Consider the following 25,136-nt stretch of genomic DNA (forward strand, 5'->3'; position numbering starts at 1 on the left):
GTAGTCACCTTGTTCCCAGCCTTCATGTCATGCCCCATCACACCTCTCTCTACCAATCCTGTTCCTGCCCTTACTGTTCCTCAGCTTGGTCATTGTAAAGCTATACTAAGTCTAGTGCAAAGGTGGCCAATCTTATCCACAAAGGGCTGGTGTTTGCAGGTGTTTGGAATAAGCTTTAGGTCAGCTGTTCAAACCCAGGTGTGAGAACTCTTCAGCCAATCAGTCCTCTAATTAGTAATCTATTTAGGGAGTTGCAGTGAAAACCCACATACACACCGGCCCTTTGCGGATAAGATTGTCTAGTCTAGTGTGTCTTCCCAAAAAAAGTCCATGGCCCTTCCCAAGCTGCTGCACCAGAGTCACATTTTCCCACCCTGTGTTGTGACATAATGACTAAGCTCCGTAAGCAACCCAGAATCCTGCACCCATGACTGCCCCCTGCAGGGGTCCATGTTTTCAGAGGATTGAGCCCGGTCATGATCAGAGACACTTCTAGACCACCCCAGATCAGCTTAACCCCGGAGGAACATGGTCAGGTTATCCCGTGTGTGTGTCCTGGAGATCTGCGGATATTATCTTGATTTAGGAGGAACGTGGGAATTCCTTTGTTCCACCAGGTAATAATATCCTCCACTTTGGTGGGTTTAGTCTTACTTTCTATATTTCTCTTATGTGAGAACATACTTCGGTGGCATGGTGGTGCAGTGGTTAGCACTGTTGCCTCACACCTCTGGGACCCGGGTTCGAATCTCCGCCTGGGTCACATGTGTGTAGAGTTAGCATGTTCTCCCCATGTCGTCGTGGGGTTTCCTCCGGGTTCCTTCCACAGTCCAAAAACATGCTGAGGCTAATTGGACTTGCTAAATTGCCCGTAGGTGTGCATGTGAGAGTGAATGGTGTGTGAGTGTGCCCTGCGATGGGCTGCCCCCCCCATCCTGGGTTGTTCCCAGCCTCGTGCCCATTGCTTCCGGGATAGGCTCCAGACCCCCCGCGACCCAATAGGATAAGCAGTTTGGAAAATGGATGGATGGAGAACATACTTCGTTAAGGTTGAGAGTACGGTGTCAGTCGTACTGTTACCATTCAAATGAGACCAGACATGGGTGTGTGTCCCCCTAATGTTAGTTTGGGGTAATACCTTCTGCATTAGTGTGAGTTAGCGAGTGTAGGATGGATCTGTGTCTTGACGCAGCCAGGCCTTATCGCTGGAATTTGGCTGCAGGGTTCTAGCCGCCCAGTGGGGGTGAGGTGTCCCTTTTGATGTGGTGATCTAGTGATTTCCAGTCTTGTCGGAGCAGGTGGACCTTCACCTTATGGTGCGTTCGATTATTTCTCTCCGACTCGGAACTCGGACCAAAACGTCACGAAATGTCACGAAAGACGTCGCTTCCCCTTGGAAACGCGCTTCTTTTATAACGTTGATGTCGGACAGAATTTTGTTGTCCGAGTTGCCCCTGTGACGTAATTTCAACATGGCGGCTTACACACTCAACAGTAATTCTATTTTATCTTTAAAAATGTTTATTTTGTTAAATGTATTAATAATTATAAATGTAATTGCACATGCTCGATTTAGAGAATGCCATATCGTAACCATAAATAGTATCCTAGCATGCAATATCAGATTTTTACCAGACTTGTTAGTGTTTTTGGTTTGTTTGTAGTTTGTTTGCCTTTCGAAAAAAGAATATCGCTATGAATGGACTAAAATAATTTATAAAGCTTTTAATGTGGTTTGACTACTTCGTGTTTCTTGTTTGTTTTTTTCTCGGAAATAATCTTACTCCAAAACTGCTGAAATATAAAGCAACGACACACAGCAGCGTGTTCGTGGAGACAGCCATGTTTGTTCCGAGATGTTGTAGCTCGAATGGGAGATTGTCGGACGTGATGTCACTCAACTCGGAATTTCTGAGTTCCGAGAGAAAAACGAACGCACCATTAGGTCACTGATTGGAACATTGCGGGCTTGTCAGAGATCAGACCGGCGGGGCCTACAAGGCCTGTTGCCTTACAATATCATAACCTCCAGTCCAAACAGGATATTGCCTAAAGTAGCAAAAGAATAACAACACCAGAAATTATTGAACGTATTTATTTTATTTGCGATTTATTTTTTGAATCAAATATTTATTCAGTTTGTGTCTGCGTGTGCCACTCTTTGTTCTTAGCTGAAAGCCATAAGAAAGCTTTTGTATTTTCTATCATATACTGAAAGTATCCAAACACCAATTCATAGCTGTTTTTATAAAATCTGTAACATACATATATATAAGCTAAAACATTGTTCTTCCACACTGTCCTGGCATGTCCCCCACATCAAAGAGATCTCACGTCCTGTAGGAAGTAGTCTGTCTATGTTTGAGAGGGATCATTTAACATGTTCAAAGTCATTCAGGTTGAGAAAATGTTGTCCATCTATATTTAGACTATCGATGTTCAACTCTAAACACCTCCACTTCTCTGAAACCCGAGTGTCAGTATATTAAAGGCCGCATGCGTGCTTGGTTCTAATTCTCAGAATCTCCGGAATCATGGCTATTCATTCATTGGTTATAATAATAAATTATATGAAATACAATAATCAGCAATGGCATGGTTTTAACTGAATTCTTAACTGTATTATAAGTAACTCCAGAGTCATCAACAGACGGTTATGAAAGCCCATTACTTCAAACCATCATGTACAGCATCTTACCTTTTTTTCTTCAGTGATCTGAGGATCTTCACAATTTATCAATATAATAAATAGAAAATACAACAAAAACAAAAGCTCAGTCCATGTTAATCTCTTAAATCATGCAGAGTCATGGGCAAAAATATTGGCACCCCTGCATTTATGTCAAAAAAACGCACCATTTCTCCCAGAAAATTATAAATACAACAAATACAAGATCGAGTTGTAACAGGAAAACTGGCATCCAACCTGCAGATTTGCATCTAAATACTGCAAAATATTCACTAAGTTTTATCTTGTGTGACTGCTGTTTCTCAGGATCCACAGGAGAGGCTGTTACTTGTCCTGCCATCAGTCTGCTGAACATCCCACTGCTGTTTATTATGGCTCCATATGTGGACTCAAGAGGTATGGTTCCTTATTTTTGTATTTTTCTCTCTGTTTCCAGAATGCATTGTTCAAAGGTGACAGTTTGAAAAAAGTAATAAAACATAATAAAGTTGATTATTATAAAAGTCTTAGAAGAAAGTAATGTATAGTACATTTTCATGGTGTTTCCATGTAATGCTGGTTCTCCTGCACAGACTCGAACCCGGGTCCCAGAGGTGTGAGGCAACAGTGCTAACCACTGCCGGCCCGATTTTATATACAGATTTAAAATATTCCAAATTCCAGAGAACAAGCCTCTTACGAGACAGATTTCCTCCATTTCAATGCAAAACTGTTATTGACATGTAGCAAATATTGTTGCAATAGAGTGAAGACCATACAATGTGCATAGGACAGACTACAGACTGTACTTTTTTATTCTGCCCTTTTGTTTATTTCTTTTAAATTTAGCTGGATTGTTTGATTTATTTGATTAAAGGAAAGCTGCTGTAGTGTTCTTATATTTTATTGCTGCTACTTTGCTTATCTTCGGTTTTATTTTTTTTACTTAAAAATAGATATTGTCATTTTTATTTATCTTTTAAAAAAATGATCAAAGAGACTTCTAGACCTTTTATATCAGCAAAAAAGTTCATTAAAAGGTTGAGTTTTTGAATGAAGTTTTCATCTTTGTCTTCATTCTTAGTTAGCACATGCCTGAAACAACATCAAGGTTCATTTTAAGCTGATAGCTAAATAATTGCCATTGATTCATAATCCAAATAGGCAATTATTTGTCTCAGTCATATCGATAGAGACTATCAAAACAGTTGTTTGTTGCAGTACTAGACAGTCTGTCGCTTGAGGGACTAAGATCCTTGATGATTTTCCCAGCTTTGCCCTGGTACTGCCTGGTATATATATCCTGGAGGGAGGGAAGCTCACCTCTGATGATTTTTCTTATGCACTGCGCTACTTCTTGCAAAGCTGTGTGGTTGTAGGTGGTGCAGTTCCCATAGAAGGTGGTGATGCATCCAGTGAGGATGCTCTCAATGGTACAGTTATAAAATGTCCTGAGGATGCAGGACTTATGCCAAACCTTTTTAGTTGCTGTACATAGAGGAGCCGCTACTGCACCTGCTCTGCTGTTTCTCCAGTGTGGACTGTGAAGGAACCTAAAGTTGGTCATTCTCCCCTCTGCAGACCCATTGATGGTGATAGGGGTGTGGGGAGAAGTTCACTATCAGCTCCTTAGTTTTGGAAACATTGAGGGAAAGGCAGTTTTCCTGCCAAACAGCATTCACACCTATGTGTCCAGGTGGGATAGGGCAGTATAGAGGGTCAAGGCTGCGGTGTCGCCGGTGGACCCTGTTCCGATGATATTCAATATAAAGAGGGTCTAATGGAGTTGTTCCCAATCCTGTTCCCGGTGCTCCCCCCCTTGCCAGAATGTCTTCATTCCATCCCTACCTTAATTAGGCTCAAATGGTCCTTAATAGGCTACTGATGAATTTGGCAGGTTAAAAGCAGTGTGGGTTGGATTTAAAACATTCTGGCAGGGGGGCACCAGGAATGGGATTGAGAACCACTGGTCTAATGTGTCAGGCAGTGCAGAGCAGATGACGTTCCAGACCAGTCTCTTGAAGCATTTGCTTACAGTGAGGATCGTGGCAACTGCACGACAATTATTCAGGGATGTTTTCAGCAGATTGACAATGGTGGATGTTTTAAAGCATGCCTGGATTATCATCTTCCATAGCACACAGCTGGTGTGCTTGTAACCAGCAGTGTTTACAGAGGTGAATGTGACACTTCGCACTGTTAGTGCCTCATGATCCTCTCTGTTGATCTATGATTTTTTTGATTGGGGCGTACCTTAGTGGTTTTAGACAGCAAAAATTTGCTTTAAAGCCAATGGTTGCAGATCCAATGGTTGGACATTATTAAATCGGATGAAGGACAGTTTAGGGCAGGCATGGTGGTGGAATGGTTAGCACTGTTGCCTCGCACCTCTCTGACCTGAATTCAAGTCTTCAAGTTGGTTCTGTGCATGGAATGTGCATGTGTCAGGATCAGTGCCTGTTTGGCCCTGTTCCAAATGTTTTGTCCCTGTTTGGCCAGCAGGTGTCACTGTCTATCCCATTCCCTCCTCTGACTTTGTCCTAAGTCCCTAGTGTGTTTCTTAGCTCACCAGAGTGCCATATAGCTCAACAGGTTGTGTGAGATACTCAGAAGCTAATATCACTCCTATCATGGGTTCAAGACTGGTCTATGGCCAGCCTCTCCCTTTGTTTATTTTTTAGGTTTATTAGAATCCTTAGCTGTTGATGTTGTTTTTCAAGGTCTTTGTGTCCCTGTTTATAATCTACCCTACCCAAGTTTTTTTGGTTTTAGTTTTGCTTGTACTTGTTTTCAGTCTTTCCTTGTGTAGTTGCCACTTCTTTGGTTAGCCACTGCCAGTGTTTAGCTATGTTTAAGATGCATATGTTTAAGATGCACATGTTTAAGACATGTAGATGTAGTTAGTCATTTAAGACATGTAGTTACTGCTTGCTTGTAGTTGTGATTTTTTCCCAGTCTGTTCTCAGTTTTTGCTCTGTTCTGTAGTATATTATTTTTTGGTTCTTTTAGTTAATTCTTGTTTTTCCTGTTTTGTTCTTCACCTCTCGAGATCCCTTTATTTTCTGGTTTTCCCCTTTCTGTTCTGCTTGTTAATAAACCCCTCTTTGTTTGTATCCCTCTTTTCCCTTTGCCATGCCCTGCCATAACAGCAGGTTCTCCCTGTGTTGTCATAGGGTTTCCTCCGGGTACTGCAGTTTCCCCCCCTCAATCCAAAAACATGCTGAGGCTAATTGCACCAAAATTGCCCATAGGTGTGCTTGTGTGAGTGTGCCCTACGATGGGTTGGCGCCCCATCCTGGGTTGTAACCCAGCCTTGCACCCGTATCCTTCGGGGTAGGCTCTGGACCTCGTGCGACCTTGAATAGAACAAGCGGCTACAGAAAATGGATGGATGGAATGAAATACCAGTTTAACTTGAATATCATAATGGTCTGACAGCACAAACTATTTTTCCAAAAAATATTAGGGGTGACTGTTGTGACTTGAGATGTGATGGGTTGTATTTGTTAAAATGACTCTTATATTGTATTTACAGAAATGGGTGAGATTAAATACGTAGCCCTGTCTTTCGGAAGCACCATCATCATCACAGCTGTATGTGTAGGTAAGTTTAAGTATAACGGTGTGGGGTGGTGTGCATCCTAGCAGGGTAGGGTTCTGTGCCCATGTCTGGAAGGTTGCGAGTTCAGATCCAATTACTGGCAGAGTAACTGTATCAGTGTTGGGCTCTTGAACAAGGCTTCCAAATCAAAGTTGAAAATAGGCACATAGCGTTTAAGACACTTCCTGTTCCCGCCCCTATGCACATGCCCAGTATAGGCTACTATGCATCATAAGCTATGCTTTTTATACTGTGCAATGTGGACGTAAAAGTTCTTTTCAATGCTAGTGAAAAAGCATACAGTAATGGCGCAATGCAAGAAAACCGATGAACTTGTTACAAGTCATACAAGTCAGCTCAGAACATAGACTGGGAGTCTTGCCATTTGAAATCTGATGACATAATGCATAGCATAAAAGCCAATACTCATGACCCGAAGTGGCAGGATGTTGTAGAAAGGACGACCCTTACAAAGATGAAGCAATTTCAAAGTTAATATTGTCATCAAAGCTGAAATCTTTATGTATATTATTTATATCTTTATGTATACAGACAACCTTTCGATTCAGGGAGGAAAGTATTTAGTATTTGTGTAATTGTATATATTGTACATATTAATGTATATATTGTTAATGTATATATTTCTGACATTCTTCATTTGCACATTTGACCAAAGCTTTTTATAATATACTTTTAGAAGTATCGCAATTTATATTTTACTTGTTTGTTGTGACTTGAGCACAAGATGTGCCATTTGCAAGATTTTTTGTTCTATCAAATTTTTTTATAATTCTAGAAATGGCGAAGTACATATTTTTAATTATTTTGACTTTGTTTTGTAATAAAGTTCCATATTTCTAAATGCTTAGCTGTCGATTAATCTAAGTGCATGTATTATATTTAGCAAAAGCAAAATATTACAGTACTGTAGCATAAAAAATGTAAGTTTGTGAGCCTCCACACTGAGGAAATCAAGTTCCACTGTATTGTGGATAGTAGGCTAAATTGGAAGAAAATTTTGTGTTTCTAAACAAAAACATATTAGTGTGGACATAGGCTTAATGTGGGCAGTGTGTTGCTCTGCGGGTTTTGGTTCTCTAAGCCTGATCAGAAGGTTGTCGGATCAAAGCATGTGGGTGGCAGAGTCATTTGATTACCTTAAATGCAGACTGACCCTGCTCTTCGATTCTCACTTGCATGTTACTTTGGACAAAATCATCTGCTAATGAAACGAATCAATGAACACATTTTCTTTTTCCTGTGTCTGTCATTAATTACATGATGACTGACTATTCTCACCGCATTTCAGGTTCTCTCATCGAGTTTTCAGCAAAATATTCTCCAACTCCAGATGAAAAAGCAACATTTGGAAAAATTTTTGGTGGAATCATATTTATGTTCATCTTTTTACTTGTACTCCGAAGTAAGTATGTTTATAAATTAGGGCTGCTTTAAACTTCTTAACACATTATTATTTCTTTGTTGCCCAACTGGGAGAATAGTACTGTATGAGTATATATTTTAACAAAGACCTATAATTTTCCGTTCCGGAAATGACGTGAGGTTGTGACTTTGCACAGAATCCCAGAATTCAGAGCTAAAATCAAAACATTCAAGTAGTGCATCTGTCATGGTGCGGGCGAGGAAAAAAGGCGACGATCCATTTGAAAGCTCCAAAACAAAGGGACTCATTGGGGAAACAACAAATTGGGTAAACTGCAGAACAAAAAGGAAAACATGGAGTCAAAAGAAAATGGGGGGGGAAGCAACTACAAAAATATCAAAAAGGTAACATGAGGGAAAAGAGCAACACAGGGAGCAGAACTAGAAAAACTAAAATGATGGTTTTTCTATCATCTTGCTGGATGTGTTGTCATAGCAGCACATCCAAATCCTCAAACCTGCTTGGGGCAGGTTTGTTCTATGTAAAGAATGATTAGCTGACATATTTAATCAGTGTCTGTACATGGAAATCCATTCAGTCATGTCCTCGCCTTTCATGGATGAGCGACCAATTGCAATCGGTGCACAAATAATAATAAGGGAATTTCAAACTGAGAGGGCTTTGTGCGATTGGCAAGATCCTTTATTGTTGCCGGATAATATTCTTTTAGAAAGATGCCGCTTCAGCCAAAATGGAATATTATACCTTAATGATTTATTAGCTCCTTATAGTACAATTAGCTGAAGTCAGGCTCTCACAGCCACACAGACAATGTGCATTGCCTTGAGATATTTTGCAAGCGGCACTTTTTTGTGTACTATAGGCGATGCGGAAAATATGTCAAAGAGTACAGTTTGCCAGGCAATTGGCAAAGTCTGTTTGGGCCTAAAATATTTCATTTGGGTTTTCATTGTTTTTCCCAGACAATTAAAGAGGCGTTTTATGCCATTGCTGGTAACGCATACGCAATAAAATTGCAGTTCTAAAAAGAATTTTAAAATCACACTAATATTCTCATTACCTAGAATTTCCAAAGGTTATATCTGCCGCCTTATTAGCTTCAAAAGGAATGTTTTATAAGTATTAAAGATTTCCTACATTTCATATACATAAAATTAACAAACACATACGTTCCCATTGTCTCCTGCTTCACCTTATTCTTGTGTGCTGCTGTTTTAGAAATGTTGAACCTGGAAGCAACCTGCTGCTCAGCATAGCCTTCTGCCAGCAGAATCATGATTAAACCAGGATTTAAAAATGCAGATTTATTTAAGAATATAGGGTGGTCTCAATTTTGTCCGGGGCTACATTCAGCTTTCATAAAAATAATAAAGATGAATAATTTTTGTTTTGTTCACTGTTATTCTCTGTGGGGTAGCACGGTGGCTCAGTGGTCAGCACTGTTGCCTGACACCTCCAGGCTGCTGGTTTGAGTCCCCCCTCCTCTGTTTCTCTGTGCAATTTGCATGTGCTCCCCATATTGTGTGGGTTTGAATCTCCCTCCTCTATGTCTGTATGCAGTCTGCATGTGCTCCCCATGTCATGTGGGTTTGAGTCCCCCCTCCTCTATGTCTATATGCAGTCTTCATGTGTTCCCCATGTCATGTGGGTTTGAATCCCCCTCCTCTATGTCTATATGCAGTCTGCATGTGCTCCCCATGTCATGTGGGTTTGAGTCCCCCCTCCTCTGTTTCTCTGTGCAATTTGCATGTGCTCCCCATATCGTGTGGGTTTGAATCTCCCTCCTCTATGTCTGTATGCAGTCTGCATGTGCTCCCCATGTCATGTGGGTTCGAATCCCCCTCCTCTATGTCTATATGCAGTCTGCATGTGCTCCCCATGTCATGTGGGTTTGAGTCCCCCCTCCTCTATGTCTGTATGCAGTCTTCATGTGTTCCCCATGTCATGTGAGTTTCCACCAGCTATTCCAGTTTCCTCCAGCAGCCCAAAGTCTCCCTGTCAGGTTAATTAGTGTCTGTAAATTTCCCATAGCATGTGACTGTGTGTGTATGGCCTCCCATCCAAGGTGTACCTCTGCCTTGTGTCCTGTGCTACTTGGGGTGGGCTCGTGGCATCCTGTGGCCCTGCCCAGGATGGGTGGATGGATATGTATGTATTATAGGATGTGCAAGGAACTTCTCCCAAAACATCCACGTTACCTCTTAAGTACCCATTTACATCAGCAAATTAAAGTGGGATGTTCTTTTACTACCACAGTGTTTTTTATACTGCGCCAGGCAAGAATTTCATATCATCTGACTCTGTCCTCTCCTCCTTTCAGTTCTTCGCTTTGTGCTTTGGATAAAAGATTCCTCAATTAAAATACGTGTCTATGTAGCAAGAATAACTGGAATTATATTCCTGGTCATCATGGCTTCATCCATAAGTAAGTCTGTGTATAAGATCACATCCGTGCTGTTTGCATGTTCTACGCTACTTAAATAATTTTATAAAATAATAAAATAATCTTACAGTAATCAAGTAGTCTGCTTACAATGTTCATTTTTGTTTTTTAATTTTTTTTTTTTTTTATGTAAAATTACAACATATGGAATTTATTTTTTTACTTTACTTTGATTGCCCTACTTCACCTTGCAGTAATCCATCTGCATCTGGCTAGCTACCTGAGGTTAATGCTGCATGCATTTTTTCTTTTTGTCCGACATGAATTTCATGGTGACTGACTCTATTCTCGCCTTATTTTAGTTGCTGTAAGTGCTTTCCTTATACAATATCACTCAGATGCAGCTTGGAAAGAACAATTTGGAACGTTTGTAACTATGTTAGTGGTTCCAGTCCTCATGGTTTTATTGCCACGTAAGTATGTTTTCGAGTTTTGTAAATGTGTTTATTTAAAATTTGCTTTAGACTTTGGAGCTTCAGGAATTAGCGCAGGATTATATACAGAGATAAAGTAGCCTACTGTGCAAAAGTCTTACACAGTCAAAAGATATGTTTAAAGCTATTTATCCGAGCAGTAAGTACATGCAACAAAAAACACAATTTAACATTAGAACATATAGAAATTAAGAGTAACACAATAAACTAGTTAGAATTTCTTATGTTCTCCAAAAAGTAATTATTATCTAGTTGGATGGCTAGATAAAAACTACTTCCTTTGCCAAACATCTCTTCAGGGGCACCTCATCCATTCCATACATTTATTAAATTTCACCTCCAGCTCACTTCATTAATTAATTAGTTTAAAAAAAAAATCAATGAGATATTGAGATACTGATATACGAGGTGTGCTAGTGGTCGAGTAAAAAATACATGAGTGTTGCTCATGTTGAGATGGTTGCTGCAAATACCGCAGTGATTTTTGCAGAGGTTTTCAAATGGCTAAGCACTTCGACAAGTATAAGACCTTTGCACGGTACTGTAATTATTTGCCGCCTTGTAGTGAATTAAACACACATATGTTGAACTTGTGCATCTGCATGACATTGATTATGAGAGTGTATTTTCCATAGATAATGTGTACACGGTTAGGGTATGACACAATACCCAATCGAAGCACCTCTTTTTAACCTATCATAACCCAGTAATATTTACCTCTTAAACTAGAGTGAACTTTTAGTAACAACATGGGATTCAAACCCAGAACCTTCTGGTGACAGGGTTTTATAGTGCAGGAGTCTTAAACACAGAATCACGGAATATGTATGTTTGGTAACGCTTTACAACTGCACTTTCATAATGCTTCTATATTGCATTCATAAAACATTCAGTACACCTCCATAATATATTAATTAACTATTCAGAAATCATTCATAAACATCATGCATGTATACTGTACCTTTACATCCTAACATCCCTTAACAGCTGTAATATACATTAATAACAAACATTATAATTGCATAATCATGTAATGCTTCATATGAATGTATATTAAAGCTGTTTAGGAATGTTAGGATGTTAAGGTGTACTTGTATGCTGCTTATGAATGTTAAATTCGTAGAACTACCGGGATTCAGAGTAGTTCGCTTGGACAGAGATAACAAACTTTCGGGCAAGAAGAAGGGAGGTGGACTGGCGTTGTACATAAATAACAGATGGTGCAATCCCCATCATGTTACAGTTAAAATGACCGTATGCAGTAAGGATGTGGAGTTGCTAGCGGTTAGTCTCCGGCTGTACTACATGCCGAGGGAGTTCTCTGTTTGTGTTTACGTCCTGCCACGAGCTCTTCCAGACACAGTGTGTGACGTCATTCACGCTACAATTGCAAGGCTCCAAACTCAACACAGATGCTTTTTTGCAATCTCTGTGGATTTCAATTATGTAACACTGGATTCTACCCTCATTAATTTTTACCAGTTTGTTGAATGCTAAACTAGGAAAAATAGGACAATAGACCTCATGTACTATATGCAAATTTGAGGGATGCATACTGCTCTACCCCCCTACCCCCACTGGGAAAGTCAGACCACAACCTCATTCATCTTCAGCCAAGGTACAAGCCACAAGTACAGAGGCTACCAGTTGCTACACGCACCTTCAGGAAGTGGACACCAGAAGCAGAAGAGGCCTTGAGAGACCACTGACTGGAGTGTGCTACAGAATGGAGAGGATCTAGAGAAGGTCACACATTACACAACAGACTACTTGAACTTCTGTATGGACGTTGTAGTTCCCACAAAGACTGTGCGCTGCTTCCCGAATAATAAACCTTGGGTGACCAGTAATGTCAAAAACCTCCTTAATAATAAGAAGAGGGCGTTTAAGGATGGTGACTTAACTGAACTGAGGCATGTGCAGAAGCAGCTCAAAGAGCGTCTGAGAGTCTTAGGAGGAGGTGGAGCAACAACCGTGTGTCTTCATTACGTGTGAGGTGAACACAGGACAGGAGAATGTTGAAAGGAAGTTGGATGAAAACAACATGACAGAGGTATGGAAGGGGATGAAGGAGATTACAGGATGCGGGAAAAACAGCACCAGGACAGAGGGTGATGTGGCTGGAGAAAATCAGCTAAATTATATCTATAACAGTTTTGATGATACTACTGTCACTAATGCTAATGGCCTTTCCATTGTAACTGCTGCAGCAACCACCCCAACACACCCCCCACCACTGGCTGCTGGCTACACAGCTACGCAGCCCAACGCCTCCATCCACAACCCGGGACATTCTACTGGACACTGATTGCTGGGCATTGTCTGCTGACATCTCAGCCATCAATCCCATCAAACCTTTGCCAACCTGTAACATTCCATTGCAGACTCCCTCCCCCCGCCACTGCTACCAGGCTCTGCAAGTGTCCCCTCACCCCCCCCTGTCACCGTAGACCAGGTAAGGAGAGAGTTGAAGAGGCTGAAACTGAAAGCTGCTGGGCCAGATGGAAACTGTGTAAGATTGCTGAAGACCTGTGCTGTGGAACTGGGGGAGCCACTCCAACATATCTTCAACTTGAGTCTGCAACTGGGGAGGGTACCTACACTATGGAAAACATCATGCCTGGTACTGGTTCCCAAGAAGCAACAACCCAAAGAACTCAACGACTTTAGGCCTGTTGACCTCACCTCACACGTAATGAAGACCCTTGAGCGGCTGCTGCTCCACCTCCTCCTAAGACCCCAGGTTCGCCATGCCCTACAGTTTGCTTACCAGGAGAATGTGGGGGTGGATCCTCTATCTGCTACACAGGGTGTACTCTCACTTGGACAATGGAGGCAGTGCTGTGATTCCTCCAGTGCTTTCAACAACATCCAGTCCCATCTGTCAAGAGACACACTGCTGCAGAAGAGAGTGGACCCAAGCCTGGTGACCTTGATCACTGACTACCTCACTGAGCGGCTCCAGTTTGTTAGACTGGGGGACATCACATCTGGGGCTGTGGTCAGTGCTACGGGGAACTGTTCTCTCTCCTGTACTGTTCACCTTGTACACCACATACTTCAAATACAAGTCTTAGTCGTGCCATATGCAGAAGTTCTCTGATGACACTGCAGTTGTAGGCTGCATCAAGGATGGGCAGGAGGCAGAGTATAGGAGCTTTGTGGAGGACTTTGTGGGATGGTGCAGAACCAACCTGCTGCAGTTGAACATAACCAAAATGAAGGAAAAGGTATTGGACTTCAGGAGGTCTGCCCCTCCATTGCTGTCTGTCACCATCGATGGAGTGAATGTGGAGACTGTCAGTGCATACAAGTACCTAGGGGTCCACCTCGACAATAAATCGGTCTGCCAATACTGATGCACTTTATAAGTAAATGGCAGAGCAGACTCTACTTCCTTAGGAGGCTGGGTCCTTCAATGTCTGCAGCAAACTCCTGTTTATGTTCTACCAGTCTGTCATGGTCAGTATCCTTTTCTATGCTGTGGTATGTTGGGGAGTCAGCACTAGGAAGAGGGATGCTGGACGACCAGACAGGCTGGTGAGGAAAGCTAGCTCTGAGGTGGGCATGGAGCTGGAGTCACTGACATCAGGTGCAGATAGGAGGACCCTGAGCAGACTGCTCTCAATGCTGGACAATGACCGTCACCCTCTGCACACCACCTTCTCCAAACAGAAGAGCATGTTCAGTGATAGGCTCCCGTCTCTGTCATGCAGAACAGACTGGCTCAGAAGGTCCTTTATCCCAAAGGCCATGCAGCTCTTCAACGTCACATGGAAGCAGAGGAGTGTGATGGACTTAAGTGTTTAGGCCTGTACAGCACACCGCCCTCTATACCATGCTTTTATCTGGATGCCTAATTTTTATACCTAATTTTTTATCTAACATTTAAATCATTATATCTACCTTTACTGTAATTGCACACAATTGATATTTTCATGATATTTTCTTTTGTATTTTTTGCAGTATGCATGTGTGCGTGAATGTCATGGGTCTGTGAGCCAATGTGCATGTAAACTGTATATGAGCAACTGGACACTTAAATTTCCTTCTGGATAAATAAAGGATCTCTATCTATCTATCTGTCTATCTATCTATCTATCTATCTATCTATCTATCTATCTATCATCTATCTATCTATCTATCTTATCTATCTTATCTATCTATGCATTATGAAGTTGCACTGAATGTTCTATGAATGCATAATGAATGTATTTTGAAGGTGCTCTCCATGTAAAGTGTTACCGTATGTTTTTATTCTGTGTGAATTTCATGGTGGCTGACGCTATTCTTCCCTTATTTCAGTTGGATTTGGTATCTTTTGGATGATACACTCTCGAAGCACAACTGGGAAAGTAGATCTTAGAGACATTCTTCTGATCGGGGTACTTTTCATGTGTAAGTACCGTGTCAGGGTTATGTTAAAACAACTACACGCAGTCTGTGGTGGGTGAACAAGCATCAGCCCTGAGAGACTGTATTTACTCAGGGAAAAAAATCCCAAGAACAGGGAAGGTACCTAAAAGGAAAACAAAAGATAGTAAGAAACTACATAACCGAAAGACCACAGGACACCAAAAGATAGAACTAGAATGGAGATTGCAAGCCAGGCCTTCACATTCAAAATCAGTGCCTGACCTCAGAAATGCTCTTCTGGATGAATAGTGTCACGCCCACGCGGGGCGGAACTCACCAGGTGCACAGCGTCACAGGCAATTAGTGACCAGTCAAAGGGAACAGAAGAACCCATATTCGGTGCGAAATATTGAGCCAAATGTATTTGTGCCTTGCTGAGCGTTTCTTTGTCTCGTGTCTCCCTGCTTTCCCGTACCGAGTCTGTCTGCCTAGTGTTTGTACCTTACCTGTTCCCTTTCCTCTCCCCAGACCCGTTCCCGCTCCTGACCAGCCTTCCTTGCCTTCCCTGCCGAGACCAGCACGTCTTGTGCCCTCTGCCCCTTGTGTTCGTGTCCCGTGCATAACTGTAGGACGGACCCCCTGGCAACTGACCCCTGCTCACGTTTTACGACCACGACCTTCTCTGCTCCTTCCCTGTGCTTTAGCCCTGACCTGCTCATTAAAAACCACACTTACCTGCATTTCTGGATCCGTGCTTTCCTGGCCCGGCCCGCATTACAAATAGGCAAAAAAAATTCTACAGACACACTCCAAAATCTTGAATCATGGAAAACCTTCCCAGAAGAGTACTTGGGGACCAACTCCATATTGCTGCCGATGGATTTAGAATGGGGTGTCATAAAAGTTCCTGTGAGTGTAATGGCCAGGTGTCCCAATACTCCTGACCGTATAGTGTAGTTCTTTGCAGACGGACTGTTCATATTTCTGTAGTCATGCCCACACAATTTGTACATATACAGAATGTGTGGGAGGAGGAAAGGACAGTATTGTTGAGGTACCATAAAAACTGGCTGTCTGTATAGAGTAATGAGAGAATGAAGATGTCTGATTTGGTCTTTTTGTCTTACAGATCATCCCTTATTCTTCAACATGCTGTTTCTTACTATTTATTCTCAACTCTGTGCCTGGATGCAAAACACGTTCATATTAGGTAAGTTTTTATTAGGGCTGGAGAGTTTCTCACATTTTGTGTTCATTTTAAAGCCATAACGTATTATTATTCCTTTGATCACATTAAAGCATGTAGTATTATCTTACTGAAATGAGAGAATAGTATGAGCGTGGATATATATCTAAAAAAACACAAAGATAAAGAACGATGACGCAAGATGAAATAGGGAGGACAATAAAATAACATGGATGCACAAAAGTGGATGTCTGGAGTCAGTTTGGGTCCAGAGAGGAAAGGGTATTCATATAGTATATACAATAATAGGCTTCCACATTTAGTAAAAATTGGCCAATGAGCCTTTTAAGGAGTATTACACTTTTTGTAATGACATTAAATCCTTTAACCAGGATGTAGCACAGGGTGAATTTGGGTCTTCCACTATAACAACATATGCCTACAAGTTATAAGGGAGGAAAAAGCAACAACATCAGCAACTCTTTTAGTAAGAAAAGCTGGCATACGAGGCTTCCCATTGATAGCTATCAACGGGCAGGGTTCTTATGTAACATTAAGGGCTTCGCTTAATATTCTGAAAAAAACAAGATCAGAACTCAGATAATTTTAGACCAGAATAAAACATATAAGTACGATTTGCCAATGACAAACCGCACCTATTGCAGGAATCACATGTATCTGGAAACAGTCTACTAAGATTAGAATCCTATGTAAGCTGAATTAAACTAAGGCGGGCACATGAAGATGTGGAATGGGCCTTAATTAATGACACTTCCCACCATTTTCAATGTGATGATCTTTTTGTTTCAGTTTTGTCATTCATAGCCCATATATATTTAAAAAAAAATTTCAGTTCCAACCTTGGTAATGAAGTAATATTTGAAGGTGCTCTGACCCAAGTGTGAGAGACATCACAGAGCCTTGGGATCGCCGTTGTGGTGGTTGGTTCATTCTGTTGTGGTGGGGTGGGGTATGACGGAAGGAGACACAGTAAATGATTTCTTAGGCACAGGCATTAGCAGTGTGTCTGTCTGCGGGGAGAATGTCGACCTTGTTGAGAGATTTACCTACCTCAGCAGTGACATTCATGTCTCGGGTGACTCTTCCAATGAAGTCAGCAGACGGGGGTCATGAGGTCACTGGAAAGGGGTGTGTGATGTTCCTGATATCTTTGCAAGAGGATGAAAGTCCAAGTCTTTAGAGTCCTGATGCTCCCTGTCTTGCTGTATGGCTGTAAGACATGGACGCTACCCAGTGAGCTGAGACAAAGGCTGGACTCCTTTGGTACTGTGTCTCTTCGGAGACCAGGCCAAGGGGACGCCCACGTAACACTGGCGGCGGCAGACTGATGGCCATTTCTGGAGGGTGGGACTGGACCGTGTGTCTTCCTGGGGGATCGCTGGCCGGGATCCTGAGGAGTTTTGCCGTATGGTGGGTGCGACAACGCGCTGCATCAGGGCATGCTCCCCAACCTGACCTGAATCAACTAGCCATGAAGCTTTACACATTCTTGTACGTTGTTTGTAATAGGAATGTAAATACAACAGTACATATTTGACAAAATTTTTCATGACATTTCAGAGAAGGCACAGCTTCCCTTGTAGTCTTACCACTGTACTTGCCGCTGTACTACATTATGTAATAACTTGACAAAATGTAACAAATTTTCACATCCTTATATAATAGAATCTGCATTTTCTAATAATTTGTTGCATTTTGTAAGAGACAGTTCATTTAAAACCTTGAAGCTTTTAAGTGGCTATTTAAAGTAATATCAGAGTCAAGTATAACTAATCTAACTAATATATGGGAAGTTTCTTTTAGCTTAATTGCTGAATTATATATATTGCTGTGACTAGCCATCCATCCATCCATTTTCCAAACCGCTTATCCTACTGGGTCACGGGGGGTCCGGAGCCTATCCCAGAAGCAATGGGCATGAGGCAGGGCAGAACAACCCAGGATGTGGGGGGGAACCGGAGTACCCGGCGGAAACCCCAAGACAACATGGGGAGAACATGCAAACTCCACACATGTGACAGTGCTAACCACTGCACCCCTATGTCGCCCTCTTGCTGTGACTACAGTTGCAAATATTATTAAAAAGTATAAGGTCCATAGGACTGTAGCCAACCTCCCAGGATTTAGCCTAAAAGGAAATGCAATCACTGGTTGATCTGAAGGATATTGTGGAAAGTAGACAAAGAGCCAAAGAAAACATCCAAAGCTGAACTCCAAGGTCAAGGTACATCACTGTCTGATCGCACCATCCATCACCTTTTGAACAACAATGGGCGCCGTGGACGAAGACCTAGGACTCTACTATTGAAAGAAAAACATAAAAAAAACCAAACTGGAATTTGTTAAAATGCATTTAGACAAGCTGCAAAGTTTCTGAGAGAATGTCCTTTGGACTGATGAGGCAAAACTATAGCTTTTGGGCAAGTCACATCAGCTCTGTGTTTACCAAAGGAAAAATGAAGCTTTTAAAGAAAATAACACCATACCTTCTGTGAAGCATGGAGGAGGCTCAGACATGTTTTGGGGCTGCTTTGCTGCGTCTGGTACGGGGGACCTTGAATCTGTGCAGGACACAATGAAGCCTCATACTGTCTAGTGTCAGAAAGCTCAGCTTCAGTCGCAGGTCATACTGTAGGTCCTTCAACACGATAATGATCCAAAATACTAAAAACACACAATAAAAATGATAAAAAAAAACTTTGGACTATTGTTAAACAGCTATCTAGGAGCCCTGATATTAATCCTATTGAACATCTATAGAAAAACCTGGGAAATGCAATGTGGAGCAGTTTGCTCAGGAAGAGTGGGCCAAACTAGCTGCTGGCTGACATAGACGTCTCACTAGTACAGAGATCGCTTGTCGACAGTGATTGCTGCTAAAGGTGGTGCAGGGAAATGTTAAGTTAAGGGTCCAATCGTTTTTGTCCATTTCTTTTTCACTTGTTTTATTATGTAAAATATTCAGTTGAATCAGAAATCAACAGAAATATCTGATTTCTGTTGGACATGTAATAACCAATGATGGAAGCCATTAACTTTTGTCAGATTCAAGTTATTTCAGAGATAGTTGTGGGTTCTTTTTTGGTGGAAGGGTACCAAAAAACTGTGCCTGTGCAGTTACACGGAAGTAATGAACACCCATGTGTCATCTCTGGACCAATAGGAAAATAGCATTTACCAAAGCCATGGTATATGTTATTTTTAATTGATTCATAGCCCTAACTTTTATACTTATTCCCAGTCATGTCGTTAATAAATATGTTAAGTAACGCATGTTGTGGTAATAGTGACTCAGTGGGCACAGCTGTAGCTTCACTCCGCCAGTGATGGCGATTCAATTCCTGGTCCTTTGTGTGTGGGACTGATCCCTGATTGGTCCAAACCCATTAAATCTGGTTTATCTGTGGGCCCTGATTATGTAATTGTGACGGTTGAGGGTCATGTGACTGTGATTATGAATAGTTCTTTTGTAAAGAGAGCAGAAGGTCAGATAATTGTCTGAATAAGGAAAACATCTTATTTATGAAGTACAAATACCAACGGGCCTGTTTCTAAATTTTATTTTCACGTTATTCATAGGATGTGGGAGTAGTCTGGATAATTGTACTCAACAGACTAATGTGATCTTTCTCTTTTCAGATATTTCAATTCCAATCGCAGTAGCTGCTTTGGGATTAAGTGCCTGCATATATATTCAGGAATTTTTGTGTGCATATGACGTACCCTTGAAGGGATTTTACTGTGAGTATGTGACTTTGTACTAAACCATAATCAGGACTTTTCATGTCCATAATTAAAATGTCACATTTAAAATGAGCTATCAGAGTGCAATCCATGCAGTTCACAAAATGTGATGCTCGCCTGTATGTATTCTAAAATTGCAGCATATTATGCAATAATACTGTAACTAATATATTTCATTTAGGTAGTGAAAAGTACTATTAAAAACTTTGTTTTGTGATACAACAAAGAACCAGTCCATGGTCAGTATCACCTTAATTAACCCAACTGACATTGATGGAAGTAACATATCCATCCATCCATCCATTCTCCAAAACGCTTATCCTACTGGGTCGCGGGGGGTCCGGAGCCTATCCCGGAAGCAATGGGCACGAGGCAGGGAACAACCCAGGATGGAGGGCCAGCCCATCGCAGAGCACACTCACACACCATTCACTCACACATACACACCTTTGGGCAATTTAGCAACTCCAATTAGCCTCCGGGGAGAACATGCAAACTCCGCACACATGTGACCCAAGTAACATATAATAATAATAATAATAATAATAATAATAATAATAATAATAGTCACACTACGTGGATGAGGGTAAGGCAGGCAGGCAGGAAGGACCAGGCAGGAAGGCGGATAACGGGGCAAACGAGGGTTTAATCGGGATAGGCAGGACGGAAACACGGGCATAGACGAACAGCAGGTAACATCACGTAATGACGGACACGGAAACAGGGGAGACCAGGACTTAAATACATCAAAGCAGGGCAACATAATCAGACGGGGCTGGAAACAAATCGGGGAAGCACACGTGGGTAATCAGGGGGCGTGGCACACATGAGGAGCGGACGGGTCAGGCATCACAATAATAATAATAATAATAATAATAATAATAATAATAATAATAATAATAATAACATGAATGCACTTAATTGATAAAGCAATTTTCATTAGAAGAGAATCTTAATAATTAGATAATTCTCCCTGACCTGTGATGATTTCTTTGTCAGTAAGATATCTGCTGTTCAAGTTCTGGTATATTCCAGTGGTGTACTGGTAGTATAGCTACTCCAGTGCAAACTTCTACCTCAATTAACTTTTACTCCACTCTCACTTAAGCAAAGTTGTCTCTTATTTGAGACCCTCCATACAGTATACCTACTCAAGACAATTCCACTCTTGGTTTGGAAAGAGGCATTTGACAGCATAGCTCCCTCAGTTCTGTTAGTTATGAATAGTTCCCTTACTTCAGGATAAGTACCAGCATTTTTAAACAGGTTATCAGTCAACCTGGTTTTGACCCCACTAACCCAAATTTCAAAATTTGCATATTGTTCACTGTGACGTTCATTAAACTACATCCAAAGCAAAGTGTGACCTGTTTTCGTTATTCCCTTTCAGACCTGGCAGCCCTGGTGCACTGAAATGTCTGTTTGACTGTATGAAAGACATCAGGCACTGGATTGCTAGTAGCTTCTTAAGACTAAACAAGAGCAAGTCAGAAATGTTAACTTTTAGATCTCCGGATTTTGTTAATAACATAACCTGTGATCTAGGACCACTCTCCAGTTTTATGCCAAAAATCTTGGCATTTTATTTGGCAAGCAAAAACACTCTAATTAACGCCTCCTTTTAACATCTTAGTGTAAATCACATGATTTCTTTTAGGGATGTCAAGACAGTAATCCATGCCTTTATTTCTTCTCACCTTGTTTATTGTAATACGCTATATTTTGGGGTCAGTCATGTTACTCTCTTCCATCTTCAGCTTGTGCAAAATGAAGCCACACGCTTGCTAAGAACATCTAAGGATATATCTAAGGCATATTATCCTATTTTTAGCACAGTTGCACTGGCTACCAGTGAAATTTAAAGTTGACTTTGAAACGTTACTGATCGTTTTCAGAGTTGTCAGTGGGCTTAGCTCCTGTCTATCTCAGTGACCTCATGCATAAGAAATAAAAGATCAAGATGGCAAAATTCAGGAAGTCACTGTACAAAAGTATTTCTAATTTGAAATACTTTTGTGTAGTATTCAATTATAATGAATTGCCTAAATAAATCTCTTAACTCCATTAAGCAGTTCTTCTCCATCTTTGTCTGCAAGTTAAAATTTTTTACAAAATTAAATGAGGACCAGAACTATCCATTTAATAACAGTGGTGTAGAAAAGAAGTTATACTACTGTATTAGCCTGGCTAATTGATTCAGCTTGAGCATTTGAGTGAATTAGAGCTGTGTAAGAACCTATCAGCACTGGATATGTGAGTTTTTAAAGCAAAGTGAGGCAACTAATAGAGTCCATGATGGGCCAAATAGGTGGTACGTCATCAGAGCTAAATTAATATATTAAGGCAGACAGTCTGAAAGATCATGACAGCGCAGGACAAACATGGACAAACTGCACTGGTGATGAGGAGTACTGGTCACAAGTCACAACACAGACACAGGGACAGCCAGACAGGGCAGCCATCTTGTGGGAGGCATTAGGTGTGATGATGCTCTGCATGGTCCTATAACAGCCAAGGAACATGAGGGCTTTTTACAAGAGCAGCTGCTCCCTGTGGCTCAGACACTGTTCCCTCATGATGTTCCCTCGTTCCAAGATGATAATGCCGCCATATACACTGCTAAACACATTCAGGAGAGGTTTCATGAGCACCAGGATGATGTCAGATGCCTTCCTTGGCCTCCCAGCCACCAGATCTAAACACCATTAAAGCTTTATGAGAAGTTCTGGAGCCCAGTGTGTGAAGTCGATTCCCGCCTCCTTAATGCTCCAAAGACCTGAAGGATTTTCTCTCTGAATAACCCAGTATCCCACTGCACACAGGTCAGGGGGTCCAAGGAGGATCGGAGCTGTTCTCTTTATTAGAGCCTTAACCTTCGGCCTATGTTAGCTTTCTGTTCCTATCTCTTATGTTAAATGGGTCGGTGCCAACCCGTGTTTTAAATCAGCCATAAAATACCCTCAGAACAATTATTTATCATCCAATTTGTTTCTTACTTCTTGGTTACCCTGTTAAGCTTCCTTATTCATGAAAAGATTGGTTTTAATATTTTTGGTGTGGCTTTCTCGACCTTTCTTTTGACAGCATACCTCTCGTTTTCAATAAAAAATTATGGTAAAATAAACCTCAAGAGAATTATCTAAATAAGCTGAATTGGTCTTATCTTGCCTTACATGTCTGGGTATTATCAGAGAACCCTGGACAGGAAGACACAGATCCAGATGTGCAAACCAACGCCGTGTTTATTGGGGCAAATGGGGCAAAAGCACTGATAGGGACAGGCAAGAGTCATAGTCGTTGGACTGGCAGAGAGGTCGGGATCCGGGAAGTCAGTCCTACAGAGAGGCACGAGACGAGACCACACAAGGGAGCGGGACGTGCCGGACTCGGCTGGGAAGGCGGGTCAGGATCGGGAGCGGGTCTGGGGAAGGAAAGGGAGGCAGGTAAGGAATCAACACTAGGCAAACAGATCAGGCGGGGAAGATGAGGGAGACAGTAGACAAAATAACGCTTGGTAAGGCTCGAAATCATCGGCTCAATACTTCGCGTTGTGCGGGGGTAATTCGGCCGTATTTGTACTCCCGCTCATTGCCCGTAACGCTGCACACCCGGTGGCTCCCGCCTGTGTGGGTGTGACAGGTATGCCTTGCCTGGTGATTTTTTATTTTTGAATTTATCTTATTTAAATAGAAGTTCCTGATGTAGTACACAAATTTATGTGGTGCTTTTATGCATTTTAAATTTACAAACAGGTCGGTGCCGACCCTAACAGCATAATCTTAAACAGAGCATTTATAATTTAGTGCCGACTCTAACACCATAGGAAGGTTAATATTAATATATTGATATTTTCTTTATTTTGTAAGCCCACTGCGAGTGTCCACCCTTCCAACATATCTTGCCAAAAAGCAAACAGAACAACAATGTTTAATGAAGGTCTGTTTTATGTCTTCTCTTGCTTCACATGTTTTTATTGTTTTTCAGATTTTGCTCTGAAAATCCTTTTATGGATTTGCTTCATGCTTCACTTAATATTAAGTTTACTGTTTCTAAGTTTGATTCAAGAAAATGACAAAGGTAAGGATGACCTTTAATTGTAAGGAAACCATTTGAATATAAATATAGCTTGAACTATCAGCCATTTGTAAAATCTTTAAATCAAGAATTCTTGTTTGAAATGCATATAATACAGCATTGCAATCATTTCAGGTATGAATCCTTATTGAGTTGTATTATGCTTAAAATAAAAATACATTTATTTTAATGTACACTTTGTATTGCCTAAAGTATTAGGACACTCCTCCAAAGCATTGAATTCAGGTGTTCCAGTCACTTCCATAGCCACAGGTGTATAAAATCAAGCACCTAGGCTTACAAACTGCTTCTACAAACAGGAGCTCAGTGAATTCAAGCGTGGTACCGTGACAGGATGCCACCTGTGCAATAAGTCCATTCGTGAAATTTCCTCACTACTAAATATTCCATGATCAACTGTTAGTGGTATTATAACAAAGTGGAAGCAATTGGGAACAACAGCATCTCAGCCATGAAGTGGTAGGTCATGTAAAATAACAGCGTGGGGACAACGTATGCTGAGGTGCACAGTGTGCAGAAGTCGCCAACTGTCTGCAGAGTCAATAGCTACAGTCCTCCAATCTCCAGTATGCCTTCAGATTAGCTCAAGAACAGTGCGTGGAGACCTTCATGGAATGAATTTCCATGGCGGAGCAGCTGCATCCACGACTTGCATCACCAAGTGCAATGCAAAGTGTCAGATGCAGCGGTGTAATGCACACTGCCACTGGACTCTAGAGCAGTGGAGACGTGTTTTCTGGACTGATGAATCATGCTGGATGAGTTTGGGTTTGGCGGTTGCCAGGAGAACAGTACATGCCTGACTGCATTGTGCCAAGCAGAAATTATGGTGTAGGGTTGTTTTTCAGGGGTTGGGCTTGGCTGCATCATTCAAAGCCATTTTGGACAATTTCATGCTCCCAACTTTATGGGACCAGTTTGGGGATACACCCTTCCTGTTCTGACATGATTGCATACCTGTGCACAAACTAAGGTCCATAAGGACATGAAAGAGCAAGTCTGGTGTGGAGGAACTTGACTGACCTGCACAGAGCCCTGACCCCAACCTGATAAAACAACTTTGGGATGAATTAGAATGGAGACTGCAAGTCAGGTCTTCTCATCCAACATCAGTGCCTGACCTCACAAATGCTCTCCTGGAAGAATGGTCAAAAATTCCCATAAACACACTGCTAAACCTTGT

The 25,136-nt window shown here is 41.5% G+C and overlaps 1 protein-coding gene across 5 annotated transcripts in view; it reads left to right on the forward strand.

Annotated features, from left to right (window-relative positions):
* Positions 1 to 25,136, forward strand: part of LOC125704985 (uncharacterized) — a 39,309-nt gene that overhangs the window by 4,884 nt on the left and 9,289 nt on the right. For all 5 annotated transcript variants that reach the window (XR_007381315.1, XM_048971232.1, XM_048971230.1 and 2 more), the window contains 9 exons: positions 2,996 to 3,085; positions 6,204 to 6,272; positions 7,579 to 7,692; positions 9,995 to 10,099; positions 10,420 to 10,530; positions 14,857 to 14,949; positions 16,037 to 16,117; positions 19,754 to 19,855; positions 23,843 to 23,935. Coding sequence is in view for 4 of the 5 variants with exons in the window: in XM_048971232.1 (XP_048827189.1) it covers positions 2,996 to 3,085; positions 6,204 to 6,272; positions 7,579 to 7,692; positions 9,995 to 10,099; positions 10,420 to 10,530; positions 14,857 to 14,949; positions 16,037 to 16,117; positions 19,754 to 19,855; positions 23,843 to 23,935 (858 nt within the window). In the remaining variant the exon portion in view is untranslated. The remainder of the gene's footprint in view (positions 1 to 2,995; positions 3,086 to 6,203; positions 6,273 to 7,578; positions 7,693 to 9,994; positions 10,100 to 10,419; positions 10,531 to 14,856; positions 14,950 to 16,036; positions 16,118 to 19,753; positions 19,856 to 23,842; positions 23,936 to 25,136) is intronic.

The sequence above is a fragment of the Brienomyrus brachyistius genome, chromosome 12, assembly GCF_023856365.1.
Source record: "Brienomyrus brachyistius isolate T26 chromosome 12, BBRACH_0.4, whole genome shotgun sequence".
Lineage (NCBI taxonomy): Eukaryota > Metazoa > Chordata > Actinopteri > Osteoglossiformes > Mormyridae > Brienomyrus > Brienomyrus brachyistius.